This window comes from Leptidea sinapis, chromosome 8, assembly GCF_905404315.1.
Source record: "Leptidea sinapis chromosome 8, ilLepSina1.1, whole genome shotgun sequence".
Lineage (NCBI taxonomy): Eukaryota > Metazoa > Arthropoda > Insecta > Lepidoptera > Pieridae > Leptidea > Leptidea sinapis.
In genome coordinates, this window is record NC_066272.1 from 1,340,515 (window position 1) to 1,362,873 (window position 22,359).

At 40.9% G+C, this 22,359-nt stretch overlaps 2 protein-coding genes across 2 annotated transcripts; both read left to right on the forward strand.

The window, feature by feature from the left end:
• Window positions 1-5,124: 5,124 nt before the first annotated feature.
• Window positions 5,125-6,221, forward strand: LOC126965642 (putative peptidyl-tRNA hydrolase PTRHD1). Its single transcript, XM_050809316.1, has 2 exons — window positions 5,125-5,488; window positions 6,022-6,221. Exons 1-2 carry the CDS (start codon window positions 5,300-5,302, stop codon window positions 6,211-6,213), a joined length of 381 nt encoding a protein of 126 aa, XP_050665273.1. The 5' UTR covers window positions 5,125-5,299; the 3' UTR covers window positions 6,214-6,221.
• A 4,239-nt stretch (window positions 6,222-10,460) lies between these two features.
• LOC126965635 (vacuolar protein sorting-associated protein 4) lies at window positions 10,461-13,263 on the forward strand. The gene is made up of 2 exons (XM_050809306.1): window positions 10,461-10,629; window positions 10,879-13,263. The coding sequence occupies exon 2, from the start codon at window positions 10,899-10,901 to the stop codon at window positions 12,219-12,221; it is 1,323 nt and encodes a 440-aa protein (XP_050665263.1). The 5' UTR covers window positions 10,461-10,629; window positions 10,879-10,898; the 3' UTR covers window positions 12,222-13,263.
• Window positions 13,264-22,359: the final 9,096 nt, after the last annotated feature.

A 22,359-nucleotide genomic window follows, 5' to 3' on the forward strand; every position in this document is an offset into this window, starting at 1 on the left:
GTGAGATCTGTCAACTTGCCGCTTGTTGATTGTTGTGCTGTTGACACTGACAGACAGAGTTAATAGTGTTTTGTGCTCCCTAGAGTAAATAAATAGAGTGCTACGCAAGGCGCGCCGAGTAAGTCAATTGGAAGCATTTTGAAATTTGACCGGTAATCCAAGTGAGTCGATCGGTAGCAAACCTCATTCGATTTCTGGTTTTAGGAAGTGCTTTTTCCCTTTGAACTTATAATAGAATGAAGAGAATAATGTAAGTATAGTTTTGAACAGGTAGTTTGGAACGTTAAACAAATGTTTACAAAAAATTGCGCGGGAATGTAACAGTACTTGCCGTACGTGAGTAGTAATTTCCGTGAGTGGCGAGTGCGCTGAGTTTTTTATTGTTTTTGGATTTATACCCAACATTTGGTAAGTCGCTATTCTTATAACACAATGATATGATATAATTACAATAGTAAGGATTTATAGTACTTGTTGATATAAATAAGACTTGATATAGGGTCTATTCAAATCGAATAAGGACTTTGAAGAGTCGTTTCTCTGTCTGTTTTTAGTTTGGAATATGTTGAAATATGTTTACTTGGAAAATTATCCTTCAATGTAATTTGGTAGTTATTTTTTCCTAATTATATTTTATATCATACCCAAGCAATCTCGCACTTCTTCACTTGCACTCACACAAACTAAGTCTTTGCAAATTATATTGTAACTAATAATAATTTTAATTTAATTGTGATTATATTTTTTTCTGTAAGATCAATTACTAATTATGTATTAGTCTGTTCTCTTGCAACACCAGAGGAATCACAAGAGCGTTGCCGGCCTTTAAGGAAGGTGTACGCGCTTTTTTGAAGGTACCCATGTCGTATCGTCCCGGAAACACCGCAAAAGGAAGCTCATTCCACAGCGTTGTAGTACGCGGAAGAAAGCTCCTTGAAAACCGCACTGTGGAGGACCGCCACACATCCAGATGGTGGGGATGATATCTTAACTTGTAGCGAGTCGTGCGAAGGTGGAATTCGGCGGCAGGAATCAGGTTAAACAGCTCTTCGGAACACTCCCCGTTATAAATGTGGACGAAGACACACAATGAAGCGACGTCTCTACGCAACGCCAAGTGATCCAGCCGTTTGCAGAGCACTGGGTCCCTGACAATTCGAGCTGCTCTGCGTTGCACGCGGTCAAATGGATCGAGCTGATACTGGGGTGCGCCAGACCAGAGATGACAGCAATACTCCATGTGTGGCCGGACCTGCGCTTTGTAGAGCGCTAGAATGTGGGCCGGCTTGAAGTATTGCCGTGCTCTATTGATGACGCCCAGCTTCTTCGAAGCCAATTTGGCTTTGCCCTCCAGATGGCCATGAAATTGGCAATCGCTCGAGATTTCGAGACCCAGTATTCCGATACTAGGCGAAGCTTTAAGGGAAGTGTTGTCGAAGAGCGGTGATACGACAAATAGGGTTTGTTTAGTGGTAAACGCGCAAACTTGAGTCCTCTGGGGGTTAAATTGGACAAGGTTCAATTTACCCCATTCCGCGACATTCTCGAGAGAGACCTGCATGGCCCGTGTATACGGCATCACCAGTGCTGTCGTCTGCATAGTAATGTATGTTGGAGGTGTCCAACATATCATTGATATACAGAAGAAACAGAGTGGGAGATAGCACACAGACTTGGGGCACTCCAGCATTCACGGCAACGACCTGTATGCTGCACCCAGTGAGGAAGCTGGAGGTCCACTTGCACAAGCTCTCGGGAAGCCCAAATGATGGAAGTTTTGAGAGGAGCGCCTTGTGCCATACACGATCAAAGGCCTTCGCTATATCCAGGCTAACTGCCAGGCCTTCTCCCTTGCTTTCAATAGCCGCCGCCCATCTATGAGTTAGGTATACCAGAAGATCTCCAGCCGACCGACCATGGCGAAAGCCGTACTGTCGGTCGTTGATCAGCTGGTGACCTTCTAGATATACCAAGAGCTGGCGGCTGATTATGCTCTCCATGATTTTGGAGAGCAGGGAGGTAATAGCAATAGGCCTGTAATTTGCCGGATCCGAACTATCTTCTTTTTTTTTGGATCGGATGGACAAGGGCTGACTTCCATGGACTACGCCTTTGGAATAAGAGTGCCGGAATAAACGCGTTAGCACCGGCGTCAACTCAAGGGCACACGTTCTAAGCACTATTGGAGAAATGCAATCCGGGCCGCTCGACTTCCTGACGTCCAACAAAAACAGAGCTCGTCTAACAGTTTTCTGTCTGAACTGTACTTCAGGCATAGAGCTCTGACACCGCGGGATGGTCGGCCGTGTTTTTCCGTTGTCGTCAAGAGTCGAGTTGGAGGCAAAAAGAGCGCAAAGGAGATCAGCTTTCTCTTTTGCCATATGGGACAGGGTGTCATTTCTCATGTGCAACTGCGGCAGGGACGACTGGTTGAAGTTACCAAGAGCAGCTTTCGCCAATGACCAGAACTTGCGTGTTCCGGTCGGGTAACTGGAAAGCTGTTCGCCGATTTTGACGACGTGCTTCGATTTCGCACGGGCGATTTGCCGCTTAAAAAATCTGGGGGCACGGTTATATTTCCTCTTAAGAACTTTGCAGTTCGGATCCTTTGTGCCCAGCGCCGCAACCCAAGTTCGATACGCCTGATTTTTGCAGTCAGATGCTGCTTTAACTGACGCATCGAACCAGGGCTATGATCTGCCACTGGTCGGTACTACAGAGCTTGTTATAAAAATATCCATGCCCTGTAGTATCACATCGGCTACTGCAACGGCGCAGGCACTAGGATCGTCAGAAGGGAAACAAACCTTGCCCCAAGGGTAGGATGCAAAAAAGGAACGCATCTTATCCCAATCTGCTGACTTGTAGTGCCAAACGCGTCGGGTCGATATTCGATATATCGTGGCATAGTCGTGTCGAATCCTACTCTTAGTTACATCGTATTCAATGTCGAAACGATGATTGAACGAACCAAACAATAATCGACAATAATGGTCCTAACCCTACTCTTAGTTGTAAATGTCAGTGACGAATATTCGAATTTCACAAATAATCAAACGTCACTTTTCCGATAATCTCATCGACACCGTCTAGGCTGTCGTTGCTGATATCGTTTCATTTGTTGTGATTGTGGAGTTAATATTTTGAGTCTTTTGGTGTATATAAACTTCTTAGTTTCTTGTGTTTCACATAGCTCACCTGCTGTTTGCACAGTATTGTTTATGTGTGATGTTCATTTGCGTTTATTGGTTTAGTTACTAGAAAGTATTAACTATTATATTGTATTTCAGAAAATCTTGACGACAATTGCGACCAAGAAAACAAATAATATACCAAGATGATACATACATTTCAGCAGCTCAAATTGAAACACAATGATAGAGCATGTTCTTCATGCTTAAGTTCAGAACAAAACGTGGGATGGAGTAATGCAAGAGCTGGAACCATTGATCATAAGTGTGCAGGATAATAGTTCCAATAGTAGTTCAGACAAATCTATGGAAATAGAAATGTTAGAATCAGCTTCTGATTATAATTGATAAAGTATGTTTTTCTTCCTATGACTTATTTTTGTGCTCACCTTAGCTGTGTAGTAGTTTTCGTTAAATATTGTTCTTGCACTGTATGTATTTGTTACCCCTTTAATACTCTAGGTTCTTATAATATGATCCCTTTGTTCGATGATGTAATAATTTTAAATAATACATTTTACTGCAAAGAACTTATGTTTCAATTGTGTAATTAAAGTCTTTACAAAATTGAAAAATATACCATTACCTACATACACTACATACATAACAGGTAAGGAATTATCAAAAGTAAATAGAAAAAGTATTAAAATTATTTATTCCTACTTTACTTGGTAATACCATATGAAGTTTTTTTGAATTTGCCGCCTTTTGCTAGGTTCTGCTTTCGCTAGACAGACTATGTCAAAGTATTTCTTACATGAATTACTGAATATTTGACGATAGCTGCATGACTCTACCTTTGCTTTCACATTTTTAAGGCGGTGAAGAAAATTGTTTGTATAATATATTATAAAAAAAATAGTATTCGTTCACTGGTTGTGTGGTTCTGTCTAAATAATTAAGTTCTCTTTGGTTTAGTGTTATCTATGCTTATCTATGTAAAAATATAGGTACCTATTCTATATTATTTGTTATGGTTTTGTGACTTTTTTGTAGGGATGGCGATTCTTTCCAAAAAAGATCGATTTATAAATCGATTTTAAAAAATCGAGGTCTTAAAAATCGATTTCGTATTTACAATGTAAATATAAATCCATTTTATGAAAAACAAGAATGATACCATAATAAACAATCTCTGGGATCTCTTATCAGTAAAATCAGGAATTTTTTAGTTCAGGGCATTCGATAATTACAATTATTTTTATTACCATATCAAAATATCAGAGGAGATATAAAAGAAGACATTTATTTTCTAAATGTATTTGTTACATTAAAAAGTTGAGAGTAGATAACATAGCTTTATAGTTCCTAATGCTTCATATCTAAGCTTTTTAAAAACAACAATCTGTCAAGTCTACTGGGATCCAAACGGTTCCGCTCATCACTTGCGATGTTGCCGGCAATCGAAAAAAGGCGCTCACAGGGAACATATGATCCAACGATACTCATATACATCACGGCTATTGAGTGAACATGGTGATAAATAGAGTTTTTTTGTTAATAAATAGTGTTTAAACTCTTCGTTTGAGCCTTGACTTTCCAGTGCAAGTGTATTACATGTAGAGAGTTGCTTTTTGACAAGCAACTTATGAAAATCTCAAATTCTTTTTTCTAAATCAGTCCCTTCTATTGCGCCGAATTCTTCACTATTATTTTGTGGAAGTTGTTACTGTGATTGAATATCTAAAATTGAAGTATTGATTCTAATTATTGCTCGAGAACAGGCTACTTGGTCAGCAAAATGTATTTTTATAAATCTAGGATCTAAAAATGTCGCAGCAGCTAACAAATGATTTTTTACCAAAACAGAAAAAATCGAAAGTCGATTTTCAAGGGTAAAATATCGATTAACTGAATCGAATCAGAAAAACATATCGATTTTAAGTCCGAGATTTTATTTGGTCCGAATCGATCCTTCGATTAATCGATTTGAGATCGCCATCTCTACTTTTTTGACTGTACTTAAGATAAGAATATTATAATATAGTGTCAATATTCCACGATAATATTGTAAATAGTAAATAGGTACTAGTTATTACTGTGGTTTAAAATTTAAAACAAAGTATTTCAACTTAGTACACTTACTACAAATTCTTAAAGTAACAAAAATGTCGGGTTTGTCTGTACAGTATATTTTACTGAGAAGCGACTTAATGAAAGACTTGGGGTGGTCAATTGGTGCGCTGGTTGCTCAGGCCTGTCATGCATCTACAGCAGTGCTCCACATATTTAAAGATGATAAGAATACTATAGAATATTTAAATAATTTGGATAATATGCATAAAGTTGTTTTAGAGGTTAGTAAATTTAACCCAATTTCATTATTCATTTGTACTGTTTATATATTTACTAGTGGACCCAACAGACGTTGTCCTGTACACACGTCTTAAATCTGAAAAATCGGTCCAGCCGTTATGAGGATTTCACTAACATACACATGAGCAGGAGAATTATATATGGACGGAATTAAGAATCTAAACCCATCTCAAATTCACTGAAACAAACAAAAAAATCATCAAAATCGGTCCAGCCGTTTCGGAGGTAGTTTAATTGTGAATCTAAACCATTCTCGAATCTACCTGAAGTCACACGCCAATCTCAAATTCACTGGAACACACAAAAATATCATCAAAATCGGTCTAGCCGTTTAGGAGGTAGTTCAATTGTAAATCTAAACCATCCTCGAATCCCCTTGAACTCACACAAAAAATTTCATCAAAATCGGTCCAGCCGTCTAGGAGGAGTTCAGTGACATACGCACACAAGAAATATACATATAAAGATGATGAATTACAATTAAAATTTATTTTACCCTTCATTTGTGTTTTAGGTACCTAATGAAGATTCACTCAAGAAAGTAACAGATAAATTAAAAGAAAATTCAATTGATCATAAGCTATGGATTGAACAACCAGAAAATATTCCAACCTGCTTAGCACTTAAACCATATCCCAAAGAAGAAGTTAAGAAATACTTTGGAATGTTTAAATTATACAAATCTACATTAAATGATTGTCTTTAATATTGTCATTATTGTTCAAAATTATAGCCATCACTAATAGAATGGGGCCGTTGGGTGGGCAATGTAAATTCGTAATCAGCACATAGAATTTATAAATGTAGCACAGATGCTTAGTTTAATCTTTTGGCTTAATTTGAAAATACCAATTAATTTATTTTAGCGGAGAGTCCTAATGAATCTGCAATCAAAAGATACAAAACGAATTATATATTTCATCTGGGAGTACAATATATACATCTTGATTTTCTTTTTGTTCATAGTTGCCAATATGGAATACTATAAAATAAGTTGTGAAAACTGATGTATTTTTAATGATTTCTTAAATTTCCAATTTAAACATTTCTATAATTATTATGATTTATTATTAAAAAATATTTAATAATTTTACACACAATATTCATTTTAAATACACCATAATCTTAGTTTGTAATTTAACATGTTAACAGTCTTGTGTACCATATGTGCTCCATGCTTAATGTGGATTTTTGCAATATCAGGGGAATCCACTGCAATTTAAACACTGTCTACCGCCACCTTGAGAAGGTGCAGCCAGCCTTGTGTTTCTTTACGGAGACACAGATATATCGACCTAGTGATACATCATATTTAAAGTACCCTGGGTACAACATTCAGCATATTTTTTTGCCATATGCCAGGGTATGTGTATGTTAGGGAGGATATCTGCTGTCTCCGTCTCGGCAATTTTGAGGGTAGGGACCTGTGTACTCTCTGGCTCCATGTAGATTTTGAGGACCACATCCGCATTTATGTGTGTCTACAGGTCCCATAGTTATACAAATGATTTAGGTTTTCTTTAGTGTTAATTCCGCCAATATTTCTCGTGCCAGATTTTGGCGAGACAACACGTCCTGAGGATGCCTCGTGTAGAGGCGAAACATGTGTCGAATTGTTTTAAAAACAAATATTGGCGGAATTAACACTAAAGAAAACCTAAATCATTTGTATAATTATGGATTTTCGCAAAGTAACGCCTAATTCAATAAATTTTCTTAGGTCCCATAGTGGTAACGCAGAAACATCATCTCATGGGCTGCGTTCAAGCGGCAATTGACGACCTGCTTGCACAGATCCCTTCCACTGAAATCGTAGTCTTGGGCGATATTTTAACAGGCGCAATGCCGAATGGCTTGGGTCACGTACCACAGACTACGCAGGGCGATCTCTGCATAATTTTGCATTGGCGTATGGTCTGTCGAAATTAGTTGAGTCGCCAACGCGGCACCCGGATGTGGACAGCCACATGCCGTCCTTATTAGATCTTCTGCTGACTACACATCCCGATAGTTACCAGGTCTCTGTTGACGCTCCTTTCGGAACGTCCCACCATTGCCTGGTCAGGAGTGTAGTGCCTATCCAACGCCCACATCGCCGACCACCAGCTATCCGCCGCGTTTGGCACTACATGTCAGCAGATTTGTTTCCATTCGGATTATCCCAGTGCCTGCGCCGTTGCAGTAGCCGATGTGATACTACAGGGCATGGATATTTTTATACCAAGCTCTGTAGTACCGATCGGTGGCAGATTACAGCTCTGGTTCAATGCGTCAGTTAAAGCAGCATCTGACTACAAAAAACAGGCGTATCGAACTTGCCTTCGCCCAAATATGAACCCTTGTTAGGTTTCGTTTCTGTTATAAAATTATTATTGAAATTATTGAAAAGCAGTATTAAGGTTGGCTGTCAGTCGTGTAGCCCGCTTAATAGCGAATTTAAAGAACCTACGAACGTTTCATTGTCGAAACTGTACAATATACAGACGTACCTAGGTAATAAATTAAAAATAAAATTAAATATGTGTGTTTTAAATTAATTGTTAATTATTATTTCAGAGCAGATTCTCTGACCTATTAGCTCCTTGAACCTGGTGGCTGAATAAGTTTTTACTATTTTTTTTTATAAAGAAATCGTTTGTTCGTCGTTTGTATATGATATAATCATTTTCATCATCACTCGATTACAAGGAAGTCCCCGTTAGGTGTATGGGCAAAAAAAATCTTGATGTAGGTTACACCTCGGGCGGACACCTGGCTCAAATGTCGTTTGAACAGTAAAATGTGCAAAAAAGTTATTTTACAAAAAAATCATTTATTTCGCACTTTACATGTATAAATTAACATTTTATACAGACCCCCACACTAGGCGTTGCCTGTCTCGTGGGGGAAATAGTAGAATTAACAGAAAATAAATATACAAGCGGCTAGTGACAAGCTGATTACCTAAAAGAAATAACTATACAAGTATCTATTAATTGTGTGTATACGTAGGTGAAAGTGTGTGAATTGTGTATAAGTATGTGTATTTTTTAGGAATTTTCAGTTTCCATAGGATAGGTGTATTAAATATTTTGATAGAAGCTCTTTAGCCTTGATTCCCGACTCGTGGTCACACCAGTGTGACTACGAGTAATTTTTTTTCCTCGTCGTCCTATTCTCATGATCTCGACATTCTCGATAGTTTAGATAACGAATGACTATGGATGGAAAATGTTTTTTTCCTCGTCTTCACACTACGGGTTTAACTGCACCTTAATTAAAGTAGTATTTCCGTAAAATGGTCTAAAGATATATAATTATTAATAAGTTTCGTTTGCGAATTAATAACCAATTTATCTTTTTAAATTTTCTCTATTTCCTTGGGCTAACTCTAACTCTTTTTGTGTGGTCTTAAGTGCAATTTTGAGCTGGACGTCTAGTACAATTTGTACTGTGAATTTTAAGATTCTGCTGTTGGCTTGGTGATGAAGCGGAAGTCTTATAAAAGCATTGAAATCTAGTTTTAGAAGTATTTAAAGTTAGAATATTCTGTTTCAGCCAGTATGATACCAGTGACATACCTTGCTCGACATAGTCGTAAACGTTACCCCTAGAGAGTCAGTGGAAAACAATAACTTTGTCATCAGCGTAACACTTCCATTTTACTTTCTCGTACGAAAAATATTTAATAAACTTATGCATGTATATTATTACATAATGTTTAGGTAGTAGCTTGTAGTTGTCATTTGATTTTTATGGAAATAAAACAAAACTAAATAGTTTCTCGTATTTTTGTATTAATTTTATTTATTTACTTCAGTTAAAAGTTAAATTTCTAATATCACGCTGGTTCGTCACTTTCATCCAATTCTACTATTCCAGATACTGTTTCGCTATCATTATTCAATTCATTTATATATATATATATATATAAATGAATTGCTGTTCGATAGTCTCGCTAAAACTCGAGAACGGCTGGACCTATATGTCTAATTTTGGTCTTGAATTATTTGTGGAAGTCCAGAGAAGGTTTAAAAGGTGAGTAAATATGAAAATGCTCGGATTTAAATAGAAACAACAATTTTGTTTTTCCGTTGATGTGTCCCCCGTCGGTCAGAAATCAACTTTCTCAAGAGTTAAAAAATAAATTTAATTTTAGGTAACTTTAGTAGATTAACTACAGTTGTTAACTATCTATCAAATTATTTTTATGTAGATTGATAAATGTTAAATTTTGTGATAAATTTAATTTCTGAACGCAAACAATATTAAGTGACATTTGACTATAAATAGATGGATAAGTTTTGTCAAAAAATAAAATTTCTGAAGCTAACCACACCACAAAACAAAACATATAGTTTATCAAAAAGCTTTAAATTTATTAACAGACTGTATCATAACTGTGTGTCTGTCAATATCAAATTGAAATTTTATAAATAGACAGTATTTCAGGAAAACTCTGTTTTGTAAGTAAGCAACATCATGTGTAATTAATCGAAAATAATAACAAAATTTCATTCGTATCGAGCTTTTTTTTTATTTGTTTTAATAAAAGTTTGTTTTAAGTTTATTTTATACAAAGGCTTAAGGTTTTAAGTTTATTTATCGATTGAGGCAGTATGAAGTCTGCCGGGTCAGCTAGTTATATATTGGTCTTTGTTTGAGGCTCAATCACTCCTAAACCACTAATCGTATCGACATGAAACTACCACCATTCGATACGAAGTTTATCCGAGATGGTTTGTGGCTACTGGCTTATTTTTTGAATTCCAACGTTCCTTAATTTTTTATCGCGGTTTTACTTTTATAAAATTCAAAAAAATGAAAATTATGAATAAAATTTAATTTTTTTCTTTTAAAATTCGCCCAGCGAAGCGGGGGAACGGCTAGCTAAATATATTTATATATACATACATATTTATATATACATATGTGCTCTGTCGAATGTCAATGTCAGTTCAGCCATCATTGTTTTTCTTTGGACTTTTACGTCATATTTTGTGAGTAAGCTAAGCTTCTCTTGTAAAATTATTAAATAAATGTAATGTTTCGTGTTTCTTGAGCTCATTATTAAAGCTAATCAGCCTCGTTGATTTAATAAGAGTAGTCAAATAGAACTACGACGACCCTTTTGCTTTGAATGGTTAGTACGCTTCTATTTGTAGTGGTGATTATCTATATTACGAATCTACCATATAATATTTGTTGATTAACGTTTTCTTACGAGTTATGTTATAAAATTCCTTAGTTTTAAATACATTTTTTTTATCTTTGACTAAGTAGTTTTTATCTCTACAGAAAAGTGACGTCGAACTCATTTAATAAATGTTTATTCTTTAAAATTATGAAATGTGTTTGTTAGTTGGTTTTTATTATCATTCATTCTTTGCAGGAGATATATGAAGGACAAGAATGACTTCATCCAACACACTACAGAAGGCCATTGATCTTGTAACTAAAGCCACAGAAGAGGATAAAAATAAGAACTATGAGGAAGCATTGAGATTGTATGAGCATGGAGTTGAATATTTTTTGCATGCAGTCAAATATGAGGCTCAAGGAGAGCGAGCAAAAGAGAGCATAAGAGCAAAATGTTTACAGTACTTAGATAGAGCAGAAAAATTAAAGGAATATTTGAAAAAAGATACAAAGAAGAAACCTGTCAAAGCTGGCGAGTCAAATTCAAAGAGTGATGAGAAAAAGAGTGACAGTGATAGTGACTCTGATGATCCAGAAAAGAAAAAGTTGCAGGGTAAGCTTGAAGGTGCCATTGTTGTTGAAAAACCTCATGTGAAATGGAGTGATGTGGCCGGCCTTGAAGCAGCCAAGGAAGCTCTCAAAGAAGCAGTTATTTTACCCATAAAATTCCCACACTTATTTACAGGAAAGAGAATTCCATGGAAGGGAATTCTGCTATTTGGACCTCCTGGTACTGGTAAATCATATTTAGCCAAAGCTGTTGCAACTGAGGCAAATAATTCTACATTCTTTTCAGTCTCATCATCAGATCTTGTGTCTAAATGGCTTGGTGAGTCTGAGAAACTGGTGAGAAATTTGTTTGACCTTGCAAGACAGCATAAGCCCAGCATTATATTTATTGATGAAATTGATTCACTTTGTTCATCTCGTTCTGATAATGAGTCTGAATCAGCTCGAAGGATAAAAACTGAGTTTCTTGTTCAAATGCAGGGAGTTGGTAATGATATGGACGGTATACTTGTTCTTGGAGCTACAAATATTCCATGGGTATTAGATGCAGCTATAAGGAGGCGTTTTGAAAAGCGTATATACATAGCATTGCCAGAAGAACATGCTAGGTTGGATATGTTTAAGTTGCATTTGGGAAATACTAGGCATATGCTTAGTGAAAATGATTTAAAGGTTTTAGCATCAAAAACTGAGGGATACTCCGGGGCTGATATTAGTATTGTGGTAAGAGATGCACTGATGCAGCCTGTTCGTAAAGTTCAATCTGCTACACACTTCAAGAAAATATCTGGTCCGAGTCCAACTGATCCAAATGTTATTGTGAATGATTTGTTGACACCATGTTCTCCTGGTGATCCTGGAGCAATGGAAATGACATGGATGGACGTACCAAGTGACAAATTGGGGGAGCCACCCGTTGTTATGTCTGACATGCTGAGATCACTTGCAACATCAAAACCGACAGTTAATGATGAAGATATGATTAAATTGAAGAAATTTATGGAAGATTTTGGACAGGAGGGTTAATTTTATATTTAAATATTTGAGATTTTATTTTGTTTATTATTATAGATAGAAGCACTGAGCTTATATTGATGTAAAATATTGTGATTTATTATTATCACTGTAGTTGCATAATTATTTGTTAATATTCAAATTTAAATATTTTTAATCAAATTTGGATATAAAATCTCTTATTCAAAGTCAAAAACTACTACCTGTTTGTAAATTTATGCCACAGAATGAGCACAGGAAACTCGACATTCTTGTTGGTAAATTTTGTTTAAATTATGTTACTTAAAACATTTGATAGAATATGAAATTATACATCTGTCTTGCAATTGAATAAAACTGCTTAAATTTTCCCTTCTGCTAACATAATATTTAAAACCTAATGATGTATTGTAGAACTGTATTAGTTTAAAAAAATATAGTGAATAATTAATGTTTATTACATTTTATTTTTCATTATAATACCATTTTGAAATGTCATAATAAGATGTTTTTCATTGTATAAATAACTGCACTGTTCTAATCATATAATATTGTTGCCTTCTACTTACTTATTGTTAAGGAAAATCTTTACTATTGTCATGAGTGCTTACATTGTATAACATTATTATAATTGGATGTTGTTCCTGAAAAATGCTCCAAGCCACAAACATCACATTTTAAGGAATTCGGGCTTAAAGTTTATTAAATATTAGTGTATTCCATACATGTGGGTCAGGCTCATGGTGTCATTTAAAGAGTTACAGTAGGGCTGCCATTTTTTATAAGTCCGTTAATATGAATCATGTGACCAATTTTGTGTTCGTTTTTCTGGTATTACATCCAATTATGTAACAGTAGAAATACAAAAGCAAAACCTGTGTTATTTAGTTCTTGATACACGAACAATAAACAACAACCTATTAGATAAAAGCCTAAATGTCAAAGGTGTTTAGATAATAAAAAATATTTTATTAAATATTTGCAAGGTTTTGATGTTAGTAGCATGTTATAGTATTATGTTCTCATACTTATTTTTATATGCTTAATAATAATTAATAAAGTGATATGTAGTAAATGTCTATGTTCTTATTTCTTAATTTGGTTTTTGAATATTTTCTAACATTTTGTTACTTATAATTAGTATTAGAATGTTGAATATTGGTATCAGAGCACAGTTACAATGTTCAGTATTTAGAACATTTTAAAACAAGGCTATTGCATCAAATTCCAATTAATTTTTTAAAATGTTGTTTTGTCAATAGCAATTTTTTAAAAATTGTGCTGGGACACATAGTAGAAGTGAAACTTCAACGGACAGAGTTTGAGGTGATGCAATAATGGTTTCTATATAAATATGGTAGTAAATGCAATACTAATAATATAAATTTTGAAATACATTGAAGATAATTAATAAAATTTATATTTTGCAACATAATAGTAGTAGCATTTCGCTTGAAATTCAGTTAATGACGGAAAGGCGCGGCCAAACTGCGAAATTAGTGCGATATGATAAAAGTTTTACTTTAAAAATTTACCTGCTGTACTTTGAGGAGATATCTCCACCGCCATAATGTAACAAACTAGCCTGGCTGATAGGTTCTTAAGTTATATTTAACAAATCTCGTCTTTTAGCAGCTAAAGATTACGACTATTCGTGGTCATCTTTCGAAACCATAGGACTATAATAGTAGCCTTTGCTAATCAAAACTTGTTAAAAATTCTTTTAAATTTCGCATGTATTTTACATTTGTACGTTTTTTTAAATCCTATTACAAATCCAAATATATCGCCCATTAAGAGACGTAAATATTCAACTGAACCGAAAGATATTTAGGCATGAAAAATTTATCTTAGTATAAACATCAGTACATATAAAAACGTGTGGGTGGCGCAAAAGGTAGACCAGTTGGACGTAGTTAAGCATAAAGGACTCAAACCACACTTTGGTCAAAATAGAGTTAAGTATGCCATCGTACTCCTGAAGGTCGAATTTGTCATGTAGTGAAAACTCTATTTTTAAAATGTACACAAGACTGTTTTTTCCTGCCGACCGACTATGGCGAAAGCCGTACTGTCGGTCGTTGATCAACTGGTGACCTTCTAGGTATACCAAGAGCTGGCGGCTAATTATGCTCTCCATAATTTTGGTGAGTAGGGAGGTAATAACAATAGGCCTGTAGTTTGCCGGATCCGAACTGTCTCCTTTTTTTTTGCGGCGATTTGCGGCTTAAAGTATCTGGAGGCATGGTTATATTTCCTCTTAAGAACGTTGCACTTCGGATCCTTTGAGCACAGCGCCGCAACTTAAGTTCGACACGTGTGTTTTTTGCAGTCAGATGCTGCTTTAACTGACGCATCGAACCAGGGCTGTGATCTGCCACCCAGTGGTACTACAGAGCTTGGTATAAAAATATCCATGCCCTGCAGTATCACATCGGCTTCTGCAACGGCGCAGGCACTAGGATCATCCGAAGGGAAACAAACCTTGCCCCAAGGGTAGGATGCAAAAAAGGAACGCATCCCAATCTGCTGACTTGTAGTGCCAAATAAGGACGGCATGTGGCTATCCACATCCGGGGGCCGCGTTGGTGACTCAACCAATTGGGACAGACCATACGCTGCAGATCGTACTGCGTAGTCTGTGGTACGTGATCCAAGCCATTCGGCATTGTGCTCGTTGAAATCACCCAAGACAACGATTTCAGCGGAGGGGATCTGTGCAAGCACGTTGTCAATTGAACGACGCTTGAACACAGCCCAAGAGATGATCGGTTTCTGCGTTACCGCTATGGGACCTGATGCACGCATAGATGCGGACGCGGTCCTCTAAATCTACGCTGAGCCAGAGAGTGGATAGGTCCCTACCCTCGAAATTGCCGAGACGGCGACAGCAGATATCCTCCCTAACGTACACACATATCTCGGCATGAGGCAAAAAATTATGCTCAATTTTGTACCCGGGGTACGTTAAATATGACGTATCGCTAGGTCGAGATATCTGCGTCTCCGTAAGGAAACACAAGGCCGGCTGCGCCGTCTCAAGGTGGTGGGGGACGGCGTTTAAATTGGAGTGAATTCCCCTGATGTTACAAAAGTCCACATTAAGCGTGGAGCGGGGCGCCGTGGTGTTGCTGCCCTGTTTGTCCTTAGGTATGTGTGGTACTGTGCCTCCCCAGAATACGAGGGGCAGCCCTAGCGAAAATGCTAGGGTACTATCTCTTTTAGGACCGCTTTCATAATCTTTGTTGGGGAATGGGGGGGGGGGGGGTAGGAATGGCCACCGGTCCTCGACACTAACCCATGCGAAGTATAGCGGCACTGGGCCGCTACTTCACGCCGTTATTCTGTGCGAGTGTGGTAATAACCCGGACAAGTCTGGCCTGATAGCGTGATTTTTTTATGGTATAGGAGGACAAACCAGCTAACGGGTCACCTGTTGTTAAGTGATCACCGCCGCCCACAATCTCTTGCAACACCAGAGGAATCACAGGACCGTTGCCGGCCTTTAAGGAAGGTGTATGCGCTTTTTTTGAAGGTATCCATGTCGTATCGTCCCGGTAACACCGCACAAGGAAGCTCATTCCACAGCTTTGTAGTACGTGGATGAAAGCTCCTTGAAAACCGCACTGTAGAGGATGATATAACACATCCAGATGGTGAGGATGATATCCTAACTTGTGGCGTGTCGTGCAAAGGTGGAATTCGGCGGCAGGAATCAGGTTAAACAGCTCTTCGGAACACTTCCCGTGATAAATGCGGTAGAAGACACACAATGAAGCGACGTCTCTACGCAATGCCAAGTAATCCAGCCGTTCACAGAGCACTGGGTCCCCGACAATTCGAGCTGCTCTGCGTTGCACGCGGTCAATTGGATCGAGCTGATACTGGGCTGCGCCAAACCAGAGATGACAGCAATATTCCATGTGTGGCCGGACCTGCGCTTTGTACAGCGCTAGAATGTGGGCTGGCTTGAAGTATTGCCGTGCTCTATTAATGACGCCCACTTTCTTTGTAGCCAATTTGGCTTTGCCTTCCAGATGACCACGAAATTGGCAATCGCTCGATATTTCGAGACCCAGTATTCCGATACTAGGCGAGGCTTTAAGGGAAGTGTTGTCGAAGAGCGGTGTTACGACAAACGAGGTTTTTTTAGTGGTAAACGCGCAAACTTCAGTCTTCTGGGGGTTAAATTGGACAAGGTTCAATTTTCCCCATTCCGCGACCTTCTCAAAAGAGGACTCGATAGAAGACACAAGTTTCTTCCGGCACTGGTCGACGATTTCCCGAGAGAGACCTACATGGCCCATGTATACGGCTTCACCGGTGCTGTCGTCTGCATAGCAATGAATGTTGGAGGTGTCCAATATATCATTGATATACAGAAGAAACAGCTTGGGAGACAGCACACAGCCTTGGGGCATACCAGCATTCACGGGCTTCGGGCTCGAGCAATATCCGTCAACAACGACCTGTAAGCTGCGCCCAGTGAGGAAGCTGGAGGTCTACTTGCACAAGCTCTCGGGAAGCCCAAATGATGGAAGTTTTGAGAGGAGCGCCTTGTGCCATACACGATCAAAGGCCTTCGCTATATCCAGGCTAACTGCCAGGCCTTACCCCTTGCTTTCAATAGCTGCAGCCCATCTATGTGTTAAGTATACCAGAAGATCACCTGCCGACCGACCATGGCGAAACCCGTATTGTCGGTCGTTGATCACCTGGTGACCCTCTAGGTATACCAAGAGCTGACGGCTAATTATGCTCTCCATCAGTTTGGAGAGCAGGGAGGTAAAAGCAATAGGCCTGTAGTTTGCCGGATCCGAACTGTCTCCTTTTTTTTGGATCGGATGGACAAGGGCTGACTTCCATGAGTCAGGGACTACGCCTTTGGAATAAGAGTGCCGGAATAAACGCGTTAGCACCGGCGTCAACTCAGGGGCACACGTTCTAAGCACGATTGGAGAAATGCCATCGCTTGACTTCTTGACGTCCAACGAAAACAGAGCTCGCCTAACAGTTTTCTGTCTGAACTGTACTTATTGCATAGAGCTCTGACACCGCGGGATGGTCGGCGGTGTCCGTTGTCGTCAAGAGTCGAGTTGGAGGCGAAAAGAGCGCACAAGAGATCGGCTTTCTCTTATGCCGTATGGGCCAGGGTGTCATTCCTTATGTGCAACGGTGGCATGGACGGCTGGCTGAAGTTACCAAGAGCAGCTTTCGACAACGACTAGAACTTGCGTGTTCCGGTCGGGTAACTGGAAAGCTGCTCGCCGATTTTGACGACGAGTTTTGACTTTGCACAGGCGATTTGCCGCTTAAAAAATCTGGAGGCACGGTTGTATTTCCTCTTAAGAACTATGCAGTTCGGATCCTTTGTGCCCAGCGCCGCAACCCAAGCTCGATACGCCTGTTTTTTGCAGTCAGATGCTGCTTTAACTGACGCATCGAACCAGGGCTGTGATCTGCCACCGATCGGTACTACAGAGTTTGGTATAAAAATATCCATACCCTGTAGTATCACATCGGCTACTGCAACGGCGCAGGCACTAGGATCATCCGAAGGGAAACAAACCCTGCCCCAAGGGTCCCCATGCTCAATTTTGTACCCGGGGTACGTTAAATATGACGTATCGCTAGGTCGAGATATCTGCGTCTCCGTAAGGAAACACAAGGCCGGCTGCGCCGTCTCAAGGTGGTGGTGGACGGCGTTTAAATTGGAGTGAATTCCCCTGATATTGCAAAAGTCCACGTTGAGTGTGGAGCGGGGTGCCGTGGTGTTACTGCCTCGTTTGTCCTGACTCTCCCACATTTAAAAAACGAAAACGAAAACGGGCGAAAGCCGTACTCTCGCTCGATGTAACCTAGAGCTGGTTAATAATGATTTACTCCATGATTTTGAAGAGGTTATAGCAAAAGCCAGATCCAGGCTTTCTCTATGTTTGACTTCTTAACATCCAGTGAACTACATTCAGACCCAGTTATGTTACTTTTATTTATTACAATACTTTTAAGGATGCAGAATTCGAACCTGCACGTACCCGTCGGGGTACGCCCTAGCACTCTTTAAATAAACTAACCAACTGTCTGGATGACGCACGATCCATAGATCTATATTATCGTATTTTTGTTCAAACCTATCAACAGTTGATAACAGTTGATAGGAAATTGACTTGAGATGTCGCTGTGGTAAATCGAAACAATGATATTTTAAAGTGATATTGCGGTCCTGGGATTAAATATACAAATTTTATTTACATACCAAACGGACGATGCAGGACAGACGTCCAGACTATTTAGAGCTTGTGACGGAGGACGCTTGTCAAGGGAGGATCGCTACTAAAATGATCGCAATATACCGGTTTTATTGACCGAATTCAATAAAGGAGGAAGTTCTCAATTCGTCGGTTTTGACATAAAAAATATTTTTTTATGTCAAAGCTTTCGACTGGGTGAACCAATTTTGATAAGTCTTATTTTGGAACCTAGTGCTTCCCGTGTGGTCCCATTGTAATTTGGTCCAGATCTGACAGTGGTTTTTTTTTTTTTTTTTATATGAGAGCGGGCAAACGGGCAAGAGGCTCACGGGATGGGGAGAGGTGAGGCAACCGCCCATGGACATCCGCAACAACAGGTGTGTCAAGAAATGCGTTGCCGGCCTTTAAGGTGGGAGTATGCTTTTTTCTTGAAGGTCCCTAAGTCGTATCTGTTCGGGTAGACCGCTGCCGGTAGTTGATTCCACAAAGTGGATGTGTGAGGCAAGAAATTTCGAAGAAAACGCGCGGTTGTGGAATGCCAGACGTCTACGTGATGCGGATTGTACTTTGCACGTAATGTCCGATGGTGGAATTCGGCCGCTGGAATCAACCCGAACAGCTCCTCTGAGCACTCCCCGTGATAAATGCGGTAAAAGATGCAGAGAGAACCCACATCTCTACGCAATGCTAGAGAATCAAGCCGATCGGAGATGACTTGATCGTCGATGATTCGAGCCGCTCTTCGTTGTATGCGGTCAAATGGAAGAAGCTTGTACTGGGGAGTACCCGCCCAGAGGTGAGAACAGTACTCCATGTGAGGCCGAATTTGCGCCTTATAAAGTTGCAGGTGGTGGCTTTTAGTGAAGTACTGTCTCGCCTTACTGAGTACACCAAGCTTTTTAGAGGCCAGTTTGGCCTTCTCTTCCAAGTGACCACGGAACTGAACGTCGCTCGATATATCGACGCCAAGTATGCCAATACAGGCTGTGGCAGTTAGAGGAGTGATCCCGAATCGAGGGGATACGACAAAGGGAGACTTTTTAGTGGTGAACGCACAAACTTGTGTCTTCTTGGGGTTGAATTGGACTAAATTTTGTCGGCCCCATTCCGAGACTTTGCAAAGCATAGTCTCGATTTCAGACACAAGTTTGATCCGGTTCTCGTCGACGCTATCCCGGGACATGTTGGCACGGCCGGTGTAGGAAGCATACCCCGTGCTGTTGTCCGCATAGCAATGAATATTGCTGATTTGCAGCATATCATTGATATGCAGAAGAAACAGCGTAGAGGATAGCACACAGCCTTGCGGGACACCAGAGTTTATGGGTTTTAAGACGGAGCATGCACCGTTGATAACAACATTGATGCTCCGATCAGCCAAAAAGCTAGTGACCCATTTGCACAACTTCTCGGGAAGCCCATGGCAGAAGGATGGCAGTTTCGCTATAAGCGCTTTATGCCACACCCGATCAAAGGCCTTCGCTATGTCCAAACTCACCGCCAACGCCTCTCCCTTCGACTCAACCGCTTGCGCCCATTTATGGGTGAGGTACGCAAGAAGATCACCAGCTGAGCGACCCTGACGGAAACCGTACTGGCAGTCGCTGATCAGCTGGTGCCCCTCTAGGTATCCCAAGAGCTGGCGGTTGATGATCGACTCCATTACTTTGGAGAAAATGGAGGTAATGGCAATGGGGCGGTAGTTGGACGGATCTGAGCGTACACCTTTCTTAGGGATCGGGTGCACTAAAGCCGCCTTCCATAATTTCGGGACTACGCCTGATGAGTAGGAGAGCCGGAAAAGACGGGTAAGGACCGGCGCCAGTTCCGGAGCACATGTCCGCAGCACTATCGGGGGAATGCCATCGGGCCCGCTCGATTTGTGAATGTCCAAGGTGAGAAGCGCCTTAAGCACGTCACCATGCCGGATTTTTATATATGAATCGGATATATGAATCGCACCGCGGAATATGCGGTGGTGGTGCACCTTGGTCATCCAGAGTCGTGTTGGACGCGAAGAGGGAGCCCAGGATATCAGCTTTCTCTTTCGCGTCATGGGCCAGCGAGTCATCATCCCTGTGCAGTGGCGGAATGGCTGGCTCGCAGAAGTTTCCTTGGACAGCCTTGGCGAGCGACCAGAACGCACGAGTTCCCGAGGGAAGGCGTGCAAGTCTCTCGCCAATTCTGCCAATGTGCTTCGACTTCGCGTCAGCAATAACTCTTTTGAAGGACCTGGAGGCATGATTGAAGTGTTTTTTAAGTTCGCTGGAATTCAAATCCTTAGATACCACCGCATTGACCCAAGCCTGATAGCACTCCTGCTTTCGGCGAGAGGCCATTTTGCAGGAGCGGTCAAACCACGGTTGGGACCTGCCACCGATAGGCACAGAGGAGGATGGAATGAAGAGTTCCATACCTTGCAGTACCACATCAGCAACAGCGTCAGCAGCGGCATCTGGATCTCCCAGCGAAAAACAGATCTGCCTCCACGGGTAGGATGCAAAAAAGCACCGCATCTAAAGAGACAGCCAAAGAAGCGGGGCCGTGTTAGGCGCATGATCGGCACGGTGCTCCGGATCAGGCAGTGGTCCGACGATCCCAGAGGAAGGTCAACGGAAACTAGGTAGCCGTCCGGATGTGAGGTCAACAGAAGGTCCAACAGTGAAGGTGTATGATCTTGCACATCTGGGATTCGCGTTGGCGCAATAACCAGTTGCGTCAGACCATATGCTAAGGCGAAGTCGTGAACAGATCTCCCTGCATGATCGGTGGTACGTGAGCCTAGCCATTCGGCGTGGTGGGCGTTAAAATCGCCAAGAAACACGATCTCTGCAGTGGGGATCTGCTCCAACACGGAATCTGTAGCCATTTGGATGTGTTCGAGGAGCCGGTCAGTCTCTGCGTTACCGCTATGGGACCTATACAGGCATGCGTAGATTCGCAGATGGTCATCGCAGTCTACACGCAGCCAGATGATGGATAGGTCCTGTCCTTCAAGAAAACTCAGGCGTCGAGAACAGACATCCTCCCTGACGTAAACGCACACGCCAGCCCGTGGTATAAAGGAGTGTTCCAAATTATACCCCGGGTAGGAAAGGTAAGATGAATCAGCCAGGGAGGATATCTGTGTCTCGGTTAAAAAGAGCAGGGCCGGCTTCGGCGTCTCCAGGTGAAAGTGGACGGCATTTAAATTTGAGCGAAGCCCTGATGTTGCAAAAGTCCACAGCGAGTGTGGAGGAGGGTGGTTTGAGCCTCCTGCTCTGTTTGCCCCGAGTCAGCGCAGTATTGCCCCCTCCAGAATACGCGGGGCAGCCTGGGCAACCACTGTTAGGTACAGGCCCTAATTGTGGACGCCCAGGGACGGATTCTCCAGGGCTGCATAGCCTGGTACCGTCCTGGAGTAGTCTCGTTTTAGTCTGTGCTGCCATTTGTATTTGGGAGGGGGGGTGTAGGCCTCCGGATACCCCACTCACCGGACGAAACACAGCGGCATAGCCGCTATTTCACGCCGGTTTCGAGTGGGGGAGTGGTATTTCTCCGGGCGTGCCGGCCTAATTCGGTTGTGTCCGTGAGGACCCAACATGGCACTACCACTCCTTTTTTTATGGAATAGGAGGACAAACCAGCTAACGGGTCACCTGTTGTTAAGTGATCACCGCCGCCCACAATCTCTTGCAACACCAGAGGAATCACAGGAGCGTTGCTGGCCCTTAAGGAAGGTGTATGCGCTTTTTTTGAAGGTATCCATGTCGTATCGTCCCGGTAACACCGCACAAGGAAGCTCATTCCACAGCTTTGTAGTACGTGGATGAAAGCTCCTTGAAAACCGCACTGTGGAGGACCGCCACACATCCAGATGGTGAGGATGATATCCTAACTTGTGGCGTGTCGTACAAAGGTGGAATTCGGCGGCAGGAATC

Coding starts and splice junctions, on each gene's coding strand:
- LOC126965642 (XM_050809316.1), top strand. CDS start 5,300: ATGTCGGGTTTGTCTGTACAGTATATTTTACTGAGAAGCGACTTAATG. Junction 5,489..6,021: donor TGCATAAAGTTGTTTTAGAG/GTTAGTAAATTT, acceptor TTTGTGTTTTAG/GTACCTAATGAAGATTCACT.
- LOC126965635 (XM_050809306.1), top strand. CDS start 10,899: ATGACTTCATCCAACACACTACAGAAGGCCATTGATCTTGTAACTAAA.